The sequence below is a fragment of the Seriola dumerili genome, unplaced genomic scaffold (genome assembly GCF_002260705.1).
Source record: "Seriola dumerili isolate Sdu_G_001 unplaced genomic scaffold, Sdu_1.0 BDQW01000079.1, whole genome shotgun sequence".
NCBI classification, from domain to species: Eukaryota; Metazoa; Chordata; class Actinopteri; order Carangiformes; family Carangidae; genus Seriola; species Seriola dumerili.
In genome coordinates this window covers 2,575,408-2,596,574 of record NW_019174334.1, presented here as the reverse complement: position 1 = coordinate 2,596,574, position 21,167 = coordinate 2,575,408, and the positions used below count along the sequence as shown (strand labels likewise).

Genomic DNA, 21,167 nt, shown 5'->3' with positions numbered 1-21,167 from the left:
CTCAAGTTTGAACATTCATAGTACATTAATAAAACAATTGGAACAAAGGAGAAATTACAGCTCAAAACTGCTACGAAAAATGTTTTCCATTTAATGAGGATTTTTTCAGAGAAAAACAATCCAGTCTTACTGACCCTGAACTTGAGGCATAACCACCAACCCCTCAGACACATCACAGCTGAAAAGGTTAGACACTTACAATATATTTTCACACTTCAGTGTATAAAAATCAGAAGTAGAAAAGGAATACACAAATATACAATAATATAAAATATGTACAGCTTATTTCTCATATTATTGATGACAAGCCATATATTTCACAAACAAAAAATCTGTTTGTGAGTGGCCTTTTTTTTTTTTTTGTTTTGTTCTCAGCTGTGACAGTCCCTAAAGACAAAGATCTGCAGCCTTAGCTTGTAAAGTGGTTTATTTATTTACATTCAATCACATTCACTTCTTCAAAGACCGTCATATCAGCTTATGTAGGGAGGATATACACTACAGTGTATATATTAAACTAGTAACTCTTCCTCTTGGAGCTTTAGTTGCTGGTCTGTGATTGCCATCGTTTGTGCACAGTGTCCAGACTTTGAACCCAACAAGCTGCCTGAGGCTCAGCTGTACCGACTGCTGCGACTGTGGCTCCTGCGCCGGGAAGAACTGCGACTGGAGGAGCGGTACGACCTGTGGAGGGCAACATCACGATGAAATATTTGAACTTTGAGGCATGAAGGAGATGCATTCGCCGTACGGCAGATTGATAAATACAAAAACTAAAACACAAAACGTGAGCGCATCAACTGGTCCCACGCTCCGACAGTAAAGCAGGGATTTGTGTAAAAGGCTGAACTGAGACCTGCCACCTCGTTGATGTCTGTCAGGGTTCACCGGGGAGCAGAGCGTCTTACCGGGATCGGCGGTCTGAGCTCCTGTAGCTGTCACTTCGTCTGCGCCCTCGTCTCCTGCTCACACTGCGACTCCGGCTGGAATAGCTGTCATAGGAGTCTGACCTGCATTAACATACAGCCGCATAACAACAGTGTTATCACTTTGGGAATATCTACATAATGCTGTTTAGTAGAGGTGTCCAGCTTTGTAGTGTTGATCATTCAGACCAAAATACAACAAACACACAAAACACTGATGGGTTGAGGGTTAGGATATACTGTATAAAACGTAGGAGACGATACCTTATCATAAGAAGTCAGAGGGGAAATAATTCACTATTTATAGTTCCAGCAAACTAAGAAATCACACGATTGACCCTCTGATGCTTATCCAATAGAAAACCTCCAGATACTAACAAGAGTCAAAAGTTCAATATCACCCTGGTAAAGACAAGACCTCATAAACTGGTCATAACCCCATCACAATGACAGAGTAACTTCATCAATGTCTGCATCCATAGTGAGAAAGACTGAATAGTTATTGCTTCTACATGCAACTAATAATTAATGGCTTAAGAGAGGAATGGTCTCTTTTACGGCTGCAACTAACTCTGATTAATCTTTTGGTTTATACAATGTCAGAAAATGATGAACAAGACCCATAACATTTTTTAAAGGCCAAGGTTACATCTTTAAATAGCTTATTTTGTCAAAACATTCTGAGGAATTTCAATAACTTGACTAACTGAATATTCAACATTTTTCTTCTTTTGGTTGCTATGTATCACTCAGTATCAGTTGCTCCTCTGATATGATATAATCTAAGCTGTAACTTCATATCGCAGTTTATGAAAACTGACAGGTGTCTAAAAAATCCAAAGTGTTTGTTTTAATCTCAATATACAGTATGCACAATTGTGTTCAATCACAATCTACATTTAAGTGTGTTCAGTGACCCATTAAAAGGAAGATTTCTGATTCTGAGTTTGTACATTGAGGAGGATCACACACCTGGATCTCCGACGGCGATTATACGAGCGACTTCTGGAATGACTTCTACTGTAGGTCCGACTGATGGAAGGAGGAAAAAAAGAGGTTTAGACTAGTCATACACTAGTGATGTTAAAATACACAATGGAAAAATACAATGGGAAGTCTTGGAAAGGTAAGTGTGTACAGAGGTTTTTGACTGTTGTAAAGAATTTACATGGCTGAAATGTAAAATGCAGTGGCAAGATACTAAAACAACAGGAGTTCCAAGGTTTCTTCTCTATATTGATGACCCCTGGTTTTTGCTGAAAACATTTCCCACTGGGATCCATTAGTTTCGGATTATTAAATCTGCGCTTCGGGTTGTACCTGTGACTCCTGTAACTTCGGTATGTACTGCTGCGGGAGCGTGACCGTCCTCTTCCACGTCTCCTCCGACTCCTGCTCCGACTCCTAAAAGAATCACATGGCGTTATAAAGGACATTTTCCCCCCAAGCGAGAACAAAGGGTCCGTTCCAAAGATATAGATTTTCGCTTCTAGATTAAATACTGCACATGCACCAACTTTATCACTTCACAACCATCTTGATCTACATCTAAGAAGCCTCTCCAGCATTTAGAAACATTTATCGATGGTGCCCTCATACTCTTCATTTACTCAAAGTGCCTTTTTTTTTTTTTTTTTTTTTTGGACTGACCTGGATGAGTAGCTGGAGCTGCGGGATCTACTCCTGGACCTGCTGTAGGAGTGCGACCACCCTCTGGAGCGAGACCGGTGACTGGAAACGGAGCGAGACTTCCTAGACACAGACCTGGACTTCTTCGGGGACCGCGTGCGAGACGTTCCCTTGGTCTTTCCCACAGAAGGGGATTTTTCCTCACTGGAGCTCTCCTGGTTCCTCGGCCTTTGGTTGAGCCGTGCGGTCTTGCGTACCTCGTCAAACAGGGATCCCGGTCTGACCCGGCTTTTACTTTTTATCTCCATTCTTACTCCTTGTGTGTTGGAGTTCTGGTTCTCTTGAATTTGGACGTTTTTCGCAGCGACGGGTGGCACGTTCACATTTTGCGTAGCCGACATTCCTTTCAAAGGCCTCCATTTAAAAGTAATTACAGTGCCGGTAGGTTTGCCACCGGCTGCTTCATCTTCCAGTCCAGCAGTTGTCGTGGAGGTAACAGCAGGCTGTCCTTTGCTGTGAGGTAAATCATTATCTTTCCTTCCCATATCAGAAGACTTTGAGGTAGATTTCAGGGTTAATTCAGAGGTGTTAGAAAAAGAATCATGTGTAACTGAAGACTCTTCAATTTCAGCGTCATGCTCCGGCGTACAAATGTCCATGTCATCCAATGACTCCTGTTCTTTGACGCTGGGTAGATTAGCATTATTAGCATTCCTGTTGGATGACTGATGAGCTTCAGCTTGTTTGGGGTTTTTATTAATACATTCTCTTGCTCTCTGTTGGCCCCTCTCTTCTTCTCTACTAGGGTATTTGTTCAAAGACGCAACATCATTCGTACTGCCGACACCAGGCCTTTCTTTGCCAACTCTACCGGGACTGTGTTTCTCCTTTTTGGATTCATCTTCATCTTCCTCGTCTCCGAACTCTAAAGGTGGTTGCCAGTGAAAAGTCTCTTTCAGCTTCTGATGTTTCCTCTTAGATCTCTTACGTTTGTCCTTACTGTGATGGGAGCCAGTTTTGTTCTCACTTCTCCTCTTATGCTTGTGTTTGCGTTTGGCTTTCTTCTTGCTCTTGTGCTTCTCTGGCTCTGTGGCTTTCTCCAGATTTCTCTCTGATGGACTAGACACAGCAGCAGCAGCAGCAGCAGCAACGGTGATCTTGTGCGCTAAATCGGTCGCTGCCTCCGACGCCTTTCTGGAAGTCTCACAGTCTGATTCTGAACTGGCCTCCCCTTCCTCTTTTTCAGATATGGCTAATGTCCTCGCTGTCATATTTTCAGAATCGCTTTCTGAATTCCACCCAGTGAGAGCCGACAACTTCTTATCATGAGACTCGCTGGAGAGAGCTGTTTGTTTCTGCTTTTTTGATGGGACGTTGCTGTTGCTTTGGCTCACTTTATCGCTGTCACTATCCCACTCAGACCTGCTATTGAAGCTCTCCACTGGCACTGAGCTGAAATGTTTTGTCTCTTGATCTTGTGAGCCGCCTTTCTCTTTTATTTTCTCCGAAGAGTCACTTCTCCTTGAGACACTGATACCAGGACTACGCTCAATGCCCGTCTTGTTCTCCGATCCTGAATGAGCATCTTGACTACCGCCGAGTGAAATGTACTTATCTAAATTTTTTATCCTCCTCAGAGAGGTGTAATACTCTTTCCACTCTTTGTCTAGTGAGTTCTTTTTGTTGCTGCTTGTTTTCTGGGAGTTTTCGGAGTCTGACCTGCTGTAGGAGGATGAACTGCTGTGATACTGATGAGGGGATCTGGACCTGGACCTACTGTAACTCCTACTCCGTGAGCGACTGTATGATCGGCTGTACGACTTGCTCCTGGAGGACCTGCTGCGCGAGCGCCCTGCAGGCTTGTTTGCTTTGTCGCTTTCGGAGTCTCCAGGCAGAGATTTTGTCGTAACTGAAGTCTGAGCTTTCTCCGTAACCCTGTCGACCGCTTGTCCTGTGGAGGAGAGAACAGTGTGAGCTACTTTAGCTTTAATTTCCTGAATATGGATGTAGGAGGGCTTCCAGGGCTTTTGACCGGGCTTCCAGCGCGAGGGAGGAGGACTGTCGCTCAGTGGGATCACAGGGACATTTTCTGGAGCGGGGACATTAGGGAGTCTGGGGACAGGTGTGACTTTGCTCTCAGGAAGCTTGTCAGTCAAATGGATCACAGTAACTGGTTTGGTCTTGCTGGCTTTCCTCTTTCTTAGGGATCTAGATGAACTCCTCTTTCTGGATGGAGACACAGACCTGGATCTGTACCTGGATCTTGATCTTGACCTGGATCTAGAATAGGACGAAGATCTGGACAGGGACCGGCTTCTAGATCTGGTCAGGCTTCGAGACCTTGAATAAAACCTCCCTCGAGATCTGGATCGACTTGATGTGTAGGATCTAGAGTAGGATCGTGAGTCTCTGAAAGACAGTGAGGACCGCCTCCTCCGAGCCGATGAATGGCGCTGACTTGAGGAGGAACGAGACGGAGAGCGGGACCGTCGGGACTTTCTTCCTGAAGACGCTGACTTTTCACCCTCCGACAGGTAAATCTCTTGAGGTTTGTTTTTGGAGCTCTTCTTCTTGCTGTGCTTCTGTTTTTTGGCCTTCTTCTTGTGTTTGGCTTTCTTCTTCTCTTTCTTCTGCTGCCGGCGCGGGCTGGACCTCTCGGAGCTGCGGTCTGAAGAGTGATCTGCAGATCGGGACCACGCGGAGTCGCTTCTGTCATCCCATCTGCTTGAGGAATGGTCATTCAATCTGTTAAGTCAAAAGATGCATGAAGGAAAATAAAGAAAAAAATATATTCCAAGCTACTAAAGTAAAATAATAAGTCATACTTGTCTCCTTTGCTCCATCTCTCCATGCTTGGCGGTTGATAAACTTTGGTTCTCTTCATCTCTTCTTTCCAGTGAGGTGGAGTTTCACTGCTGCCCCGTTCTTCCACAGATGCAGAACGTGATTTAGATCTTGTGGGAGTGTGATATCTCTGCAGAAAAAGGTCAAAATAATTCATATGAATACTTGCTAAAGTTCTTCACATAGAGGCTGTGCTTAAATATTCTTTGTCTGGAGTGAATCAGGTTTAATTATCCTGAAAATAATCTCAAGAGTGCAGATTTGTAAAGATTTGTGAGGCAGAGATGAACAAGGAGAAAACAAAGGATGAATAGTTTGTCTCTGTGGTCAACTAATTAGATATGTAGATCATTTCTTTCCAGAAGCGGTTTCCAAACCTTTGGCTTTGCTATATTTGAATAAGTCCCAAAACAATAAAATTATCCAGCAATCCACAAGAAAAAAAAAAAAAGAGGAAGTCTGAAAAATAAACATGGTTAATCATTTGTGATCCCAGGGATTTATCTTGTGAACACTTGAGGGATCCTAACCCCAAGTTGGGACAGAGCGGTTACAAGCAGATACCTAGAGTGAAAACTGCCATAAACAGGTGAGCTTACCATTGTTCCTCTGCCTTTGATTTTGCGTCCAGACTTAGACACTGCTGGTTTCTGGTCAGCTGAAACCGACAATTCTTCTTTCTCAACTCTGCAAAGATCAAAATTCAAAGTAAACGCCTACTGTAAATACCGAAGTGTGAGACAACAAATACTAAATGAAGCCAACTTGAAACTGACATCTCTGTTTTATCCTCCTGAGATGGCATGTCCCGGCGCAGCAGGAAGCGGTTCTCTGGCACCGGCGGGATTTCCTCCGGTCGGACTACGGGCTTCTCTCTCTTCCCACCGTGGTCCTTCTCTCCTTCCACTTCATTCTCTCCCTCCAGCATCTGTCTTTCCACAGAGCTGTGAAAGCAGCAACAACACAACACGATGCAAAACAATGTTTTGTTATGCAAAGAACCAACAAGTCTCGAATATCAGTACTTGCATATATATTTGGATATACAGCTCAAAACTGTGGTGATGAAGGATAAAAAAAATTACCTTTGCTGGAGAGGCAGAACATCAACGTTCTTCTCCTTCTTTGATTCCCTTCTTTTCTTCTTTGACCGTTTCCCCTTTGCATGTTTCTTGTGCTTGCGGTGTTTGTGCTTTTCGTCAGGTTCACTTTCAGATTCCACTGAAGACGAGAACTGAGAGGACGAGTCACGGGAGTTGAGGGATGAGTCGGCAGAATGGGAAGTTCTTTTCCTCTTGCCTTGAAGAACTAAAGTAAGAAATATAACAGCATGCACGTTATTTCCTCAAAAATATTCAGTGTGTTTTAGGAATACATCAGTAAAAGTAAAGGGATTAAGGAAAGTTCAAATGCCAGGAGTCATTTTCAGGGTGGCATGACTCTGCTGCAACAAAGGCTTTGTTTGATTCTTCTCGGTATGTTGGAGGCAATGAAAGCAGCCCTGGCAGTCAGGTGGGCAGATGCCAACTGAAATCCACAGAGATCACCTCACTGATCCCCATTAAACAGAAGATCACGTTACACGCCCCGTACTAATGCCACCGGGGGGTTGGGGGGGTTGGCATCCAAATGCCAACCTCTTACAGGATGAGCAGAAAATATGACCCAGTTACAATCAGAGGCAACACACAGATTCCGCACAGAAGACAAAAACCAAACAGAGAATGACAAAAGTGTAAGCTTTTGTATAGATCACTGGACAATGGATAACATCAATTTAAGCTGTTTTATTAAGAACTATCATGAATAGTCATATAAACCCGACATTACACTCTCACTGCACTGGCTGGGTAGCAATATATCAAATCTACAAAGTCTTGAAGTGGAGAGATTTCACATTTGCTATAAACAACAATGCCCACCTGCAAAAAGATTAAACCGTGTGTTTGTGGCTCATTTTTTTAAGATTCATATCTTCAGTAAGAACCCGTGAGGTCAATGCTGAGCCAGAGAAGGGAGGTCAGAAAGTATTCAGAGGTGGACGCACGCTTGGTTTTGGCCTTTTCATTAGATAAGAAACATACAGAATAAAGCCAGCTTTACATCTTCAGAAAAAAAGATCTGTAACTGAAGAGGTAACTTACCATCATTTGCAGACTTGGTGATCAGCTGACCACAGTCCACCACTCTCACATCAGCGTAGGGTCTACTGGCTGAATCTGTCTTCAGCCCCTCGATCTTCTTTATCACTTCGAAGCCAGAGATGACAAGGCCAAAGACGACGTGGACTCTGCACAGAGGCAAAAAAAGATTATACTCGTCATAATTATACAGGTCTTGACTATTATTACATTATTTCAATATCGCCGAAGGTGCTGAAAATGCATTTTGCTCAATCAGCTTCTAAGCATGTGTGATGGGGTCCTATTGGAACAAACTATTTTTTGGGTAAGAACAGTTTTGAAAATCTTACATTGTTGTATTTCTACTCTCAGTTTGCTTCCCATTGTTTTAAAGGGACAAGGTTCTACTGAAAAATAAAAAGTCTAATGCACTACCATGCACCAATCTGACTTTAGTCTAATTCTGATTCTTTTCAACAACTTTTCGGGGGCGTGACGCTTCACAATTAACTCTAAACGCCATTTTTATTTCCTTCTATAAATCTTTGAAAAATTGCAAAAACCGACAGTAGATTTTACCCATCAAGATGCGGCGCCATCTTGGTTGTGCTGTTTGTGGGAAATCCAGCAATCCAGGGAAGATCAACCAATGGCAGAGGAGGGGTCATGAAAAAAGGAGAAAAAAGAGGAAAAGAATGAGAATAAACAAGTAACTTCAACAAAGCGTGGGTGCTACTGTACCATCTCAAAAAAAAAAAAAAAAGGTACAGAATTTGTAAGACCACCTGTTGTTTAATGATATTTGATTGCACATCAATTTAGGACATACTTTCAATTAAAAACAGCCACAAACAGGCAGGTATACACTCAACAACAGAGTGTGGGTAATTACGTAATAATATCTGAATCATACAAAGACAGAGTGTATACATTTCCTCCTTTATGTTTCATGAGATTTTTATTCATGGAGGAAATTATGGTGACAACCTGTTTTAGTGATAAAGAAAGTCTACAAAGCCAAATAACATGAGTTAATTTAAATTATGTGTGAATACTGTTTTAACATGTCCAAAATAAACAGTGTACTCTGCAGAATGTTTGCAAATATATACTAGTGAATGATAAATACAGTCAGGAGAGAGAGAAACACAGCCTTGGAGACACATTACCTTGGAAGGGCAGGATGCTAGAGTTTCTGTAAATTTTACACAAAAACGGCAAGAGAAAAAATGTAACACATTTGTAGGTAAAAAAGAATGAATCCATGTTTCTCTGCTACTTTGAATTCTAACTGCACACAGAGAGGGGATTGTTGACGGTCACACTCAATGACAAATTCTACTGTACAGTTTCAAAACAGAAGGGACAGAAAGCAAAAACAAAAACTTCATTAAGAATGGCACTCAATTAAATGGTATGGTTATTTAAGTTGCAGAGAGAATTGTTGAACTGAATGCTCACATGAAAAACTGTGAACCGTTGGTGTCCTTCCCGCGATTGGCCATCGACAACAGGAAGGCTCTGTCGTGTTTGAGAGTGAAGTTCTCATCTGTTGGGAGCAGAGAAAGAAGGATCGAAGTCTCACGGTGCGTTCTCCGATTAATGTTAAGATATATTCAGGGACGTACAGGGGAAAAAAAAAAAGAAAAAATCTGCATTTTAATCCATCAAACCCAATCATTACCTCACCAATCAGTCTTTCCACAAAGTCAGCTGTTTTCGTTGGAGCCAAATTTGACTTGTAGTCGTTTTTCTAAAGCACCAAACAACTGCTCTTGTATGATTTAGACAATTAAAATACAAATCACCTACATTTTACATCATTCTGACAACCTTCCAAAAAATACCATAATGGCTGCCATTCATATCAACATGCTATTCGCAGACTGGATGCCTGCTTGAGACAGATTATCCCTCCATTGCCTTTCTTCCCCGCAAGGTCACGTTATCGTCAAGTGGCTTAACGTTTTGAAGTATTTAGAAGAAATTCTCCATGATGGTAGATTCAAGGAGGGTCAAGAAATTTTTTAGAGCCGTCAAAAACATTAAAAGGCAGGAGAGAGGATAATCAATAAGAAAACATTGTAAAAACGGTACCCACAAGTGTCCGATATTGATGTAAATTATAGACAAAAAGGCAACTGAATTCTCACTGTGATGAATCACCTGTCTAAAGCAAAGTTCATGTCTCCTACAGATGATTTGGGAAAATTGTTCCATAGTGATAAAGAGTAATTTAATGGACTAAAATATGAACTAAACGCATTTTACTATGAGTGATTACAATCAAACACTGAAGTAACATCATCCACAGTAACAGGGAGTTATTTTATTCATATTATTTTGTAAAACATGAAGAATAAAAAGCTTCCTAATGTGTAAATCTTAACTGTCTCTACATCTTTATACATGTTTAAAGGTTAATTATCTTACACCCACTGTGGCACTCCCAAGTAGTCTTCATATTGAGCAAAGATACTGCCACTCTGTACCTGTCATGCTGAGGATACTGTAGCTATAAATACCACATATGTAACATATAAAGTAATTTGAGCAGCCAGAGGCTTTGGGGGTTTAACAGAGGAGCTGTGTGAATGGCAAATCCGTCAGTACAAATTTGCACCTGTGCTTTTGCACAGATTTGCACCTTTTGTTGTTGTTGTTGTTGTTGTTGTTTGTTTGTTTACTGACTGAGGAAGGTGGTGGGGACAATGTTGACATGGTGTTACTGAGCTGTGTACATCTCTTACCTTCTCATTTTGCAAAAGACCACTCTATAAATAAAAGAATATGTTGAAAATTTTAGGCAGGAAGATTGTAGCTTTCAATAAAGAGAATGCCTACTCTCCATGCTGATTTGATATAGCCCACTACTGTAACTAAATAGAAGACAGCACTATACAATGGAAAAGTGAAGGTCAAGAGTCATACAAAGGAAAATTCAGAAGAACCCTGTTTACAACAATAGCCGCATGCAATGTTAATGCTCATGCAAAAGTATTTAAGTATTTAGATGTACATTTACGAGATATCAGCAATGTAGACTGCTCATTAGATAACTTCATATTCTCATTACCTTCAAAGTAGCCACCATATATGGACTCTCCTCCTCTTCCATTTCCTGCAAAGATTAAAATGGTAAATTAATTGAACTCTTTTTTATCTAAATCAGACTAGACGTGCACATATGGTACCACATTAGATGAAAGTGCTGTCTTGGACAATATTTGAGAAGTGGTTAATGTGCTTCCCTTCTGTGGCCAACATGTTCAGCAAAATAGTATGCTAGGGGCATTTCTTACATATCTGAAACAGCTAAAAAAAACACTGTCAATCCCTTGTACTAATGTTATTTACAACATTTCAATCTGAGCCATCAGACCGTTCCCCTCACAGTCAAGAATTTTTCATCCAACACTAAAGTTTTTAAAGACTTTCTGGCGTGTAAAAACCCCACAGTAATTCACGAAGTCATTCGAATTGATTCAACAAGAACTCTCTCAATGTAAATGAGATTATACATTAAACCATTACCTTCGGTGAAGTCGCCTCCCTGGACCATGAAGTTCTTTACAACTCTGTGAAATGTGGAGCCTTTGTAGCACAGCTTTTTCCCTGTGATTTTGCCAGTTCCCTTTTCACCTGCAAATACATGTGTGTTAACTGAATCTAAAAAACAGCTAAAGATACAGTAAAAACAGGGCCTGCTACTGTACACACCGCTTTGTGTGTACCAGATGCCTTGAGGTGTTAAGAAATGTTGGTCTTGAATTTTGCCGCGTGGGATTCATTCTTAACAAGGGAATGATCCCACAGTTGGGGCGGGTGGGGGGGTGGTTTTCCAATAAACAGGACTCCTTTGTTCAGGCGTCTCGTTGTTAATACTCTAGTGCAGGACTGCATGATTCATTAAGAAATCTTCCACTGGAGTGATACTGACTCGGGACAGAATAGCAGCCCAAAGCTATTACCCCGTGGATTTCCCTTTCCACTGGCTTAAAGCAGACGTGAAGGCAAAGATTTCATTAGATGTGTTGATATGTTTTAAGGTTGGCTTCAGCAGACAGAGGGCTGTCTGTTCAGATGGGCAGCTTGGGTTGCTAATCTTTTAGTATTTTGCTTCACTGGCTTCAGCATTGTTCCAAAGGTTTGGTTTCTTATACAGTTAGCTGATCCCTTCCTAAAAGGACACGTTAGAGACTTTGAGAAAAGTCACAGCAATCTGCCCGGCTGACTCGTGTATATTATTGTGTTATGTTCTCTGTGTGTGTATAAGTGCGTTCAGGTAAAAGTAACAGACTAACCGGCCGTCTCCCATGTCTGCCTTTGCCAATATCACATTCCCATCGGCGAGGTGGGGTGAAAAATGAGAGGGAGGATCGATCTGCCGTCTGTTTGCAGATTTATGGCCATCTCTAGACAGACCATCACTATTACAGTGTACTGTGTTCTGCTCAGTGGGGTGAAATATCTAGGGAGACAGACCAGGACCCCTCTACCCGTCCAGTAACTCCATCTGTCACTGGATCATTTACACTACAGCCATACCTCCTTCCCTCGTGGTATTATTTGACCAAAGAGGGGTGTGGATCGCGGTGCTGTGGTTCTTATTTTTCCATTTCATTTTCTACTCACGGTGATCATCTTATGGAACACACAGGGAGGATGATAATTGTGTTAAACGTGTCCTTGACTGAACATTACTCACCAGTGCACAAACAGAGAAAGTTTTTGCTGGTCTTGGGACAAACATCCGAAAAAAGTTGGAAGACTATGCGCCCAACTGCAAGAAAGAAAAGAAAAGAAAGTAAGCAAAATGATTCCTTCTGCTTGCAGCTACAGAAATTTATAAAATGTTTAAAAATAATACAAAATAGCTTAAATATTAACTGTGTTACAAAAAACAATTAACAAAAAAAAAAAAAAAAGTTTTAATAGGCCAAGGATACAATTAAGAATAACAATTAAGTGGCCCAAATGTGCATACTGCACACTTTTAATTGGCTTCCAACGTGGAATTACAAGGATCCTGTGGCAAAGCTCAGACGTTATAGAAACTTTCCCATAGCTACAGGCAAATCTAGACTTTAATGGAACCACTCAGCACACCAAGCCAGCATACTGGTATCCACTATCACTTTGTACAACCACAAGAATATCAATCAAAAGCTCCAAGGCTAAGAAAAACACTACATACATAAAGTCTCAACATTTTTATTGATGGTGTCATTTCAAAATAATCATCTACTAAATTGAAGCAAGGCCGTTTACGTTACTAATTCTCATATCAGTACACTGATTTTAAATTCTCTTACCTGGCTCCCGGTTGAGCTCCACATCAAAGTAACACTGAGGGCGGTCTTTCACCCCCATTGTGATCAAAGTCTGGGTGACCTAAAATATAGAAAGAGTATAAACCAGCTAAGCAGGAGAAAATAATAAGCCAGTCTTCTCTTAAAGAAGCACTAAGCGCTCAATTTGGGTTCCCTTTCTATCTGTTAGTTTAAGCCTAGAAAGTACAGCATACTGACAGGAGTGTGTTGGAAAACAATGTAGAGTGACTAAAAGACAGTGAGAGAAGATAGAAACAGAAATGGGAGGAGAGAGAACAATGGGAGGAGAGAGAGAGAGAGAGGCAGAGAGAAGTCTATGAGGAAATGTACTGGCAATGCAAATCCAAGCAGAGCACAACACAGCCTCCTCACTGTACATTTTTAACCCCTGTCTCTACTGTCCACTTGGATATGAATGTATGACAGTTTACAGACTCAGGTCAGTGACAGTATGAAACTGGAAATGGAAAGAAACTGCACTGATTTACCTTAATCAAGACAATGCACAAGCATGAGTCAAGTATATAATCAGGGGGAGCTTGCACATTACACATCCAAATCAGCATATTCTATTTGTTTAATTCTAGATATTTACTTTAAATTTAGTGTAAAAGTAGAAGTAGTTTTCTATTGATGAGGTTCTTTCTGCCTAAAAACCATATCCAAATTGTGTCAGAAGCCTTTTGGTTTTAATGTTTATTTTTCATTATGTGGACAAGTAGCAACTAAATCATGTTTCCAAAAGCCTGTCTGAACTTGTTCTGTGTCAGTGTTCTATTGTTGAGTAGAGAAGCTGAAGAGCACAAGGTTTTCAGTTTGTGCACAAAAATATGTCATTAACGTCTTCAATTATACCTACAGTATATGAAAACATTTGGTTTGTGAACAGTTTGTGTAGCTTTATTGGTAATAAAAGCGCAACATGGAGAAAGTACAGCGTCTCATAATAATCTGTCACTAATGTCTGGATTTATTAAAGTTGCCTATTATTTAAACAAACCCTGTGTCACTGTGCTGACATGTAACAATTATCACCTCAAATGGTGTGTTCGGATGTTGCAGGGAAGTGTTTTGCATATGCATGCAGTACGCTGACAAGTGAAATATGGAGAAATCATTACTGGATTTCGGGCCACTGAGAGCAGTAAACCCAAAGGGAGGATATGGAGCTTTCACTTCATCAAATAATTTATTGGACACTAGTAATGTAACATGAAAGAGCAGGCTCTGAAGTAGTATCAGCAGGGTATAAAGAAGATATTTCTGCAACCTAATTTGGCAATACCTTACTGTGTGAATCTGCCATGATACCACCCTTTCTAGTAGAATGACACAGGTCAACTTCTGTGAATTTCTGTTTGTACAACAGAGGGTCTTATATAATAATCAAGGACAAAACCCACTGCTGAAGAATAAGCTAGGATTTGGACTGTGGTTTAAAAGCAATTTGCTGAGTGCCTAAACAACTTTTTCCATTTCCATTTGAATTCCACGTGTGAAATGCAGTCACACACTTGATTATACCTGTGAATTTCCAGAGTTTTGACATCTGTGGAGGTGTGGTGTGTCAGCTGATATGAACTCTAAGTAAATGAGTGAACAATAACTGAAGCGGTAGTGCAGATCTTACTATCTTACATAGTCCTGCATAGTTAATGACAGAAGAGAAAACTGTGACAGTGTAGCTGAATTACACTGTGGTCACAAATCTGATGAATAAAAACTGGAGGTGATGATACTGGATTTGTACAATAGCTTATGGGTCACATCACTTCAGCTGCCAGTGCTCAACACAGAGACAGGAACGCATTGTATTTATAGCCAAACTCATATCATGTTGCAAACCATGACTGCATGAACTTTGATGTACTGAGATTGACACTGACACTTTGTAAAACCTTCCCTCTAACAATAAACACCTTCATATTTAGGAGAACTAACAAAGAACACAAAGTAATGTGACCTAAATGTCATACAAGTCATGAAAACGACACTAGCTAAAAAGCCTGATGAATAATGTAAAAGCAATAAAAAAATAAATTAAAAAAAATGTCAGGAACCAGCAATATTGTCAATTCACACTAGGAACTGCGCGACATTTATTAGCACAAGAATCTCCACATTCACTACTCGCATAACGTTGGCTAACTATCAGTGTGACACGTTTTACTCATTGCTCTGTTTTGTTTAGCTTAAAATAAACCATCCATTACTGTGAGATCAAGCCATGCCGAGAGAGTAAAAGACAAAGGAAATCATCCACTTGCTACATAGCTAACGATGGTTACGTTAACACAAACGCTTCCAAAATGGTTGTGCTAACAGCTAGTAGCTAGCTAGAGTTAGCTGGCTTCCGTTAGATTTCTTTCTGCTGCAATGACAATTAACATTTAACGTAACGATGACAATTACACTACAGGTGATGCAAAGATGTTAATAACACAACTAACCTCTGTACAGTAGCTAGCTGGCCAGTTAGCTAGTCACTGACGGTCAGCAAGCATGAGCTAACTTCACTTTTTAGTGAAGGAGGTTGGTGCGCTGTGAGATATAACTCCGACTGGTTGCCAGTAGTTTTGTCCCTCCCGAGTTCCTGTAGAAGATTTGTTGTGGTTTTGTTGTATCAGGAAGAAGACTTCAAGTTAGCTCGTTAGCTATTTTAATAATTTGTTACGTAAATGTTATAACAGGTTATTCAGGTTCTCCATTTTAATCGCCGGTATCAGAAAGTATGCGATTGCACTCGTAACGCGTATCTGAAGCTGGGGCTGGCTACCTGCTGGTGGTGTATTTGTTTGATATGATGCTATAGTCAGCTAACCTACAGTAGCTAAGTAACAAGGTGCAGCATGAAACCCATGATAATGAGGTAAGGTGTAAAAAGTATTACTACGCGTACATTATTTATCTCAGGCGAGAGTTAACAGATTCCCAAGTTCAGACTGCACAATTTTTAAATCTACGCAGTTAAAATTATACACTCTATAATGTATCCCAGCTAAAACTCATGCAGTCTACTACAATAATACAAAAGCTCTGCAATAATTCAGCCTTCATGGCGGTAGAGAGATGTTAATTTACCTTAAATTCCCCTTTGGATGTTGTAGTGGTGCTGCTGAAGTGTAATTACACCGGTTGTAGGTAAACATGTGGTGTATTATTCAGTCTGTTGATAAAAATAGAGTAAGCAACCTGTCAGAAACGCCTCTCAGAATAGCGCAGTGCAATTAAGCAACACCACAAGCCTCCAAAATGACCATAAAGGTGAATCAACACCAGCATGAAACTGTCAAGGCAGATTGTATTTCAAGGCTGTTATAGTAGACTGTAATTGTTTTAGTCAAGTGTACGTAATACACTGGCAATTGAGTGTATTTTAATTTAATACAGAGCTGTCGATTAATTGATACAGTGAGTCAATAGACTGTAAATTAATTTGTGACTATATTGATAATGTATTAATCATTTAGGTTATATTCAAGCAACAATAAGCCAAAATATTAAATCCTCAGTTATTGCTTCTCTTTTCTGTCTGTTGTGATAGTAAACAAAATCTCAATTTCTCAATTATTTGAGAAAATAACTGTCACATTCTGATAATAATTTAGTTGCAACCCTCATATAGTAATCCTGATGATCTGATCTTGATCTGTAACCCATGCAGACAGTGTGTTCTTCATGGACCCAGTGGATCATGTCTCTGATCCTCTTCGCCTTTGTGGTTCGGGTCAGGGATGGACTTCCCCTGTCAGCCTCCACAGACTTTGAACATAACAGAGAGCTCCAGGAGAGGAAACAGCAGCTCAGGGCCATCAGCAAGGCGCTGTCCCGCTTCCCTGACAGAGGGACGGTCAAGGGCCAGGAGCTCAACATATAGTAAGGATTCAGGAATCAAAGCCGCAGCAGACCGTTTCAGTGGTGTCTTCTGTAGCTGTACAAAGACACAGTACACATCCTAATGCAGAACACAGAAATAATGTTGTCCATTTGATCACAGGGGCATCCATGTCATGCTGTGTCAGGCTGTTTGTTTACTAAACACCTTTTCTCCTCTCGACTGTTCAGCTTCATCTCTTCAGAGGGTGTATCCTACATGACTGTGTGCCACTGCAGCCTCCCTGTTGCTAAGGCCTTCTGCTTCCTGGAAGATCTGCGCTGGGAGTTCACAGCATGCTTCAATAGCACTGTTGTTGCCTTGGCAGCCAGGCCATATCCATTTTTGGAATTTGGTGAGTAGGAAGCGAAATACTGTCACATAGATTTGCTGTTGATTGCGAGGGATTTTGCTTTGAATTTAAATATCACATGCTGAATGACAAACAAAGCGCCTGTGTTTTGGTCGTCTCCTTTAATTTATAGTTAGATAAGTTGTTTGACACAAATCTGTTACCCTTGCTGCCAATTGACAGACAGCACCATTCAGAAGCTGAAGCAGCAGTACAACCAGAGCGGTGGTCCGGCCCTGGAGGTTACATTGGCAGAGGTCCAGGAGGATCTGAGGATCCATCCACTACAAGTAATTAACTTGGACGAGGTGGAGCTCACCAATGGCATCGCAAATGGACATATGGAGCAAGGTTCTGGATCTGGTAGGGCTTATACAGCATAAAATGAGCAGTACTGTCAAATTATTACTGCCTATAACAGCACTGTAAAACGGATTTATTGGTTGAATCAAATGATGAACAGTCCTCATATTTTTTGAATATGTTTGATTGCTCTCCACTAATCATATGATCACTTTCTTTTGTTTTAACAGGTCAAAATGTAAGACTTGAACCAGTGACAGCACCAGGCATCCTCTCTCTGGTCCTGAATATTATGTGCGCTTCCTTGAATGTAATCCGTGGTGTGCACCTCATAGAGTACACATTCCAGGTATGGCGGTGCTTGGATGTTTCTCACAAATACTTAAAATGAATAACTGTTGAATAACATTTGCAGCATGTCAATGTGCCACAACTTGCAAACATATACAAAAAATATACATGTGTAAGACAAAAATGCAAACGTCGTGGCTTTCTCATTCACATAAACAAACTGAACTTAAGTCATGCATGAGATGATATTAATTACCGATATGTTGATCTGGCTGAACTGGCTGCTATGCATTAGCATTTTGCTGTGGAAGCAAAAGGTGTTTACATAGAAAATAATAACATTGTGATTTGCAGAAAACTGGACAGATTATCACTCTTGTGTGAATTTGTTTCAAATTTGGAATAACTTTTACATACAAACAGCTGAAGTGAACTTTTATTCTTTTCCCTTTGCACAGGATGACTATGAGGGTATATGGAACGTTGTGGCATTTCTTCTGGCGTTTGTCTGCTGCGTGTCTCAGGTAAACGCAGTTCACATTTTCAACACACACCGGCATTACACATCGTCCTTGCAATCCGCGTGGCATTAAGCTTGCGAATGAACTCCCTGTGTCCACAGTGCCACCTCTACCTGTTCCACTCGTCTCTGAAGAAGCTGAAGTCCTTCACTCTGTTGAGCGTGATCGTCCTATGCAACTTGTACCTGCTCGGCATGAGGAATGTCTGGCAGCTGATCTTCCACATTTCTGTCGCCTCCCTCTCCACCGTCCTCATCCTCAACCGCAAACTCCAAGACAGAACTAATGACTGTGGGGTCTGAGGAGCATGGGACACTTAATTGTGTTCGCCATTTGTGTCTCCAGTTTTCAGCGCAGGTGAGAAAAACAAGGTAGCAAAAGAGTTGATCCACACGAGTCATGGAGATGCCCTGCCCTTTAAAAAAAAAAAAAAAAAAAACATATTCCTGAACCTTGTGTCATCGCTGAGAATTACTTGTGTACTTGCACTTTGTGTACATTGTTTTAAAGACTGTACTGACTATCCAGTGAAAATGCAGTTCTTTCTGGATCCCTAAAAGTATCCTTAAACTAACACTGTAAACAGAGAGGAAGAAGGAGGTTTCTGCTGTTTGACGAACAAAAATGTTGCTCAGTCTCGTCAGACCTTTCCAGTCCAAAAAGGTTTTAAAGAAGATGAAGGAGCTTTTTTTTTCTTTTCTTTTTTTTTTTTTTTCTTTAGTTAGAGTTGTTGACCAAAGTTTTTCACGTAGAAAACAACAATGTTGTTGAAGCTAGGTTTGCTTGAGATTTGGGAATTAAGATGCATTTCTGCCTGCATTCTGCTCAGTATTATTTCTACCACAGGCCATTGATTATCTTTGCATAATCAGTTTACAAAGCTACGTGACGGTTCGTGATTGTAACAGACATTAGATTTAATTGTACTTTTAAAAAAGGCACACATGGCTGATTAGGAGATAATTAGGTTGCCCATCTTTAATTGGGGCAGTGTGATAAGTGAACTATTTAGTGTAGTTTGATTAAAGATCAGTGAAATTTTAGGTGAAAGGGAAATGCAACTTTTATTTGTTATTTGCTTTAAATTATTTGATCATTAGGCTTTGGAAAAAACAAAACAAATTCAAACGTGTAAATGTTAAACTATGGGTTGTTTCATGCCTTACTATGTGACAATGCAAATATAGTTGATTGTTTTCGTTTATTTAATTGTATCATCTTATTTAAAGATTCACCGGGAAGTGCTCAGCAAGTTCAAATGTAAGGGCTCCGTTAATGACTCCACAGAAATTACATTTTACATGACATTACTGAGGCATTTTATCGCTTAAACGCTGTTTTCAACACCGTTTTTGATTTAAGGAGAATTGTATCGCATAATCTCTAATTTAAAACGTTTTTTGTACTATCAGAACAAAGTTCGATATTTTAGTTGTGTGTTTTTCTACTGATCTCTGCATTGTTCAAATGTATACTGCGGGTAAGAATACGAAAGCACTGATTTGTTCGGTAAAATAGGAATGATAATTGTTGGGAAAGTTTTTTGACTGCACTATTACGGTTAGATTTTTTTTGGCAGTTGAATGTGTTGCATATTTTTATCCTGATTTCTGTTTACTTTTTTTTTTTTTTCTCTGTCTCTTTTGGGTTTATAACACTGCTCCGTATGTGTAGTTCCCAAATTGTGTTAAACTTAAAATCATAGGGATATAATTTAAGTTTGAATATAGAACACATCACTGTAGCGCTGCTAAATAAATAGGCTAAGTATTAGTCTCCTTAGGTTAACTTTTTAACGTTTTGTGTATTGAGCTTCTTAGATATTCACTTAACAGTTGCATTGGGTGTCTGTTAAGCAAGGGAAATAAATTATTAGTTTATAGTGTTTGTCAAACAGGTAGTGTTGGGGCTGCAGTGGAGCTGTAAAATCTGTCTTCTTCATTCAACTGTTCCCTTATTTTATCAAGAAAGTAAGAGGGAATTTTATAAAGAAAACAAAACATTTATATCTCATCTGACAATCCAAACGTCCTTCTAATAGTTTAGAAAAGCCACTTTTAGCTTGTAGTTTACAAAGTTTATAAAGAGTGAGAGAACTCAAATGTTTTCAGTGGACATATAAGATGTATCGCAGCTGCAGTTTACGCAGGTGAGCCTGCTATTAGTAAATTTACATTCGTTCTTTAATTCGTTTTTTCTATCCAGAACTATGGCACAGAGCTGAGAATTAGACCGGCCCTGTGAGCAGCTCTCTGATGCTGTGTTCAACTGTATGACGGAGGGGTAAACTCATATGTTATATCTCTTATGTTTTCTTTGACATAGTCGGCATACATTTTGTGATTAGTGATTTTGAAATGTTCAAACGCAGTAAATAAGTGAAACTTTGTCATTATTTGTTATGCGACATGGTTTTTCCCGTGGTTGTCATATTTTTGATACAAAGGTTTTACTGATTCACCATTTCCTCTCTACACTACATGAAGTGTACAGATACCCTGCTGACCAAATGAAATGTAAAGAAATGTTGCCATCAGTGTTTTAAAGATGTAGAATCAAGTAAGGATATTTTAATACTGAACATAAAAATGAAGTTTAATTATGTTGAACATGAAGGTGTTTAGACATACAGTAGGAATACACTGTACAATTGAAACGTGCGGCAGCCATCTCTTTTCCTACTGACATCAAGTCTTAAATGATCACAGTTTGTAAATTTGAAAATCATTAAGCTTCTAGGACACTTTCTTTTGTTCAATACCAAACACTCAAAAGTTGTTCGTATCTAATTTGACTCACGCAAGGTCGATTCAATGGGTTTTCAGTGGGCTGCAGTCTGTTTCTAATGATGGGAAGTAATGAAATATTGTCATTCAGTGTAACTGCCAAATACACTGGTGATTACAGGGCTTTATTTTTTCCTGCTGTGGTAAAACTGACATTTCATTAATAAACAGTGTCTTTTTTTCCA

General features: G+C 40.1%; 2 protein-coding genes across 3 annotated transcripts; one reads left to right on the top strand and one right to left on the bottom strand.

Annotated features, from left to right (window-relative positions):
• Positions 1-342: 342 nt before the first annotated feature.
• Positions 343-15,367, bottom strand: nktr (natural killer cell triggering receptor). Of its 2 annotated transcripts, XM_022744233.1 has the most exons (17): positions 15,306-15,367; positions 12,838-12,916; positions 12,231-12,305; positions 11,057-11,164; positions 10,599-10,643; positions 8,984-9,071; positions 8,102-8,131; positions 7,544-7,689; positions 6,485-6,707; positions 6,176-6,343; positions 5,999-6,086; positions 5,381-5,529; positions 2,577-5,300; positions 2,247-2,330; positions 1,899-1,958; positions 909-1,010; positions 343-684 (listed from the first exon to the last, which is right to left on the bottom strand). In XM_022744233.1, the coding sequence occupies exons 2-17, from the start codon at positions 12,893-12,895 to the stop codon at positions 615-617; spliced, it is 4,218 nt and encodes a 1,405-aa protein (XP_022599954.1). In that variant the 5' UTR covers positions 12,896-12,916; positions 15,306-15,367; the 3' UTR covers positions 343-614. The 2 variants fall into 2 exon arrangements, with proteins under 2 accessions (XP_022599954.1, XP_022599953.1); XM_022744232.1 differs by lacking the exons at positions 10,599-10,643; positions 11,057-11,164; positions 12,231-12,305; positions 12,838-12,916; positions 15,306-15,367 and adding an exon at positions 8,692-8,717 and having other exon boundaries at positions 8,984-9,067.
• A 107-nt stretch (positions 15,368-15,474) lies between these two features.
• On the top strand, positions 15,475-21,167 carry sec22c (SEC22 homolog C, vesicle trafficking protein). Its single transcript, XM_022744231.1, has 7 exons — positions 15,475-15,724; positions 16,520-16,731; positions 16,921-17,084; positions 17,265-17,444; positions 17,615-17,733; positions 18,134-18,199; positions 18,298-21,167. The coding sequence occupies exons 2-7, from the start codon at positions 16,550-16,552 to the stop codon at positions 18,496-18,498; spliced, it is 912 nt and encodes a 303-aa protein (XP_022599952.1). The 5' UTR covers positions 15,475-15,724; positions 16,520-16,549; the 3' UTR covers positions 18,499-21,167.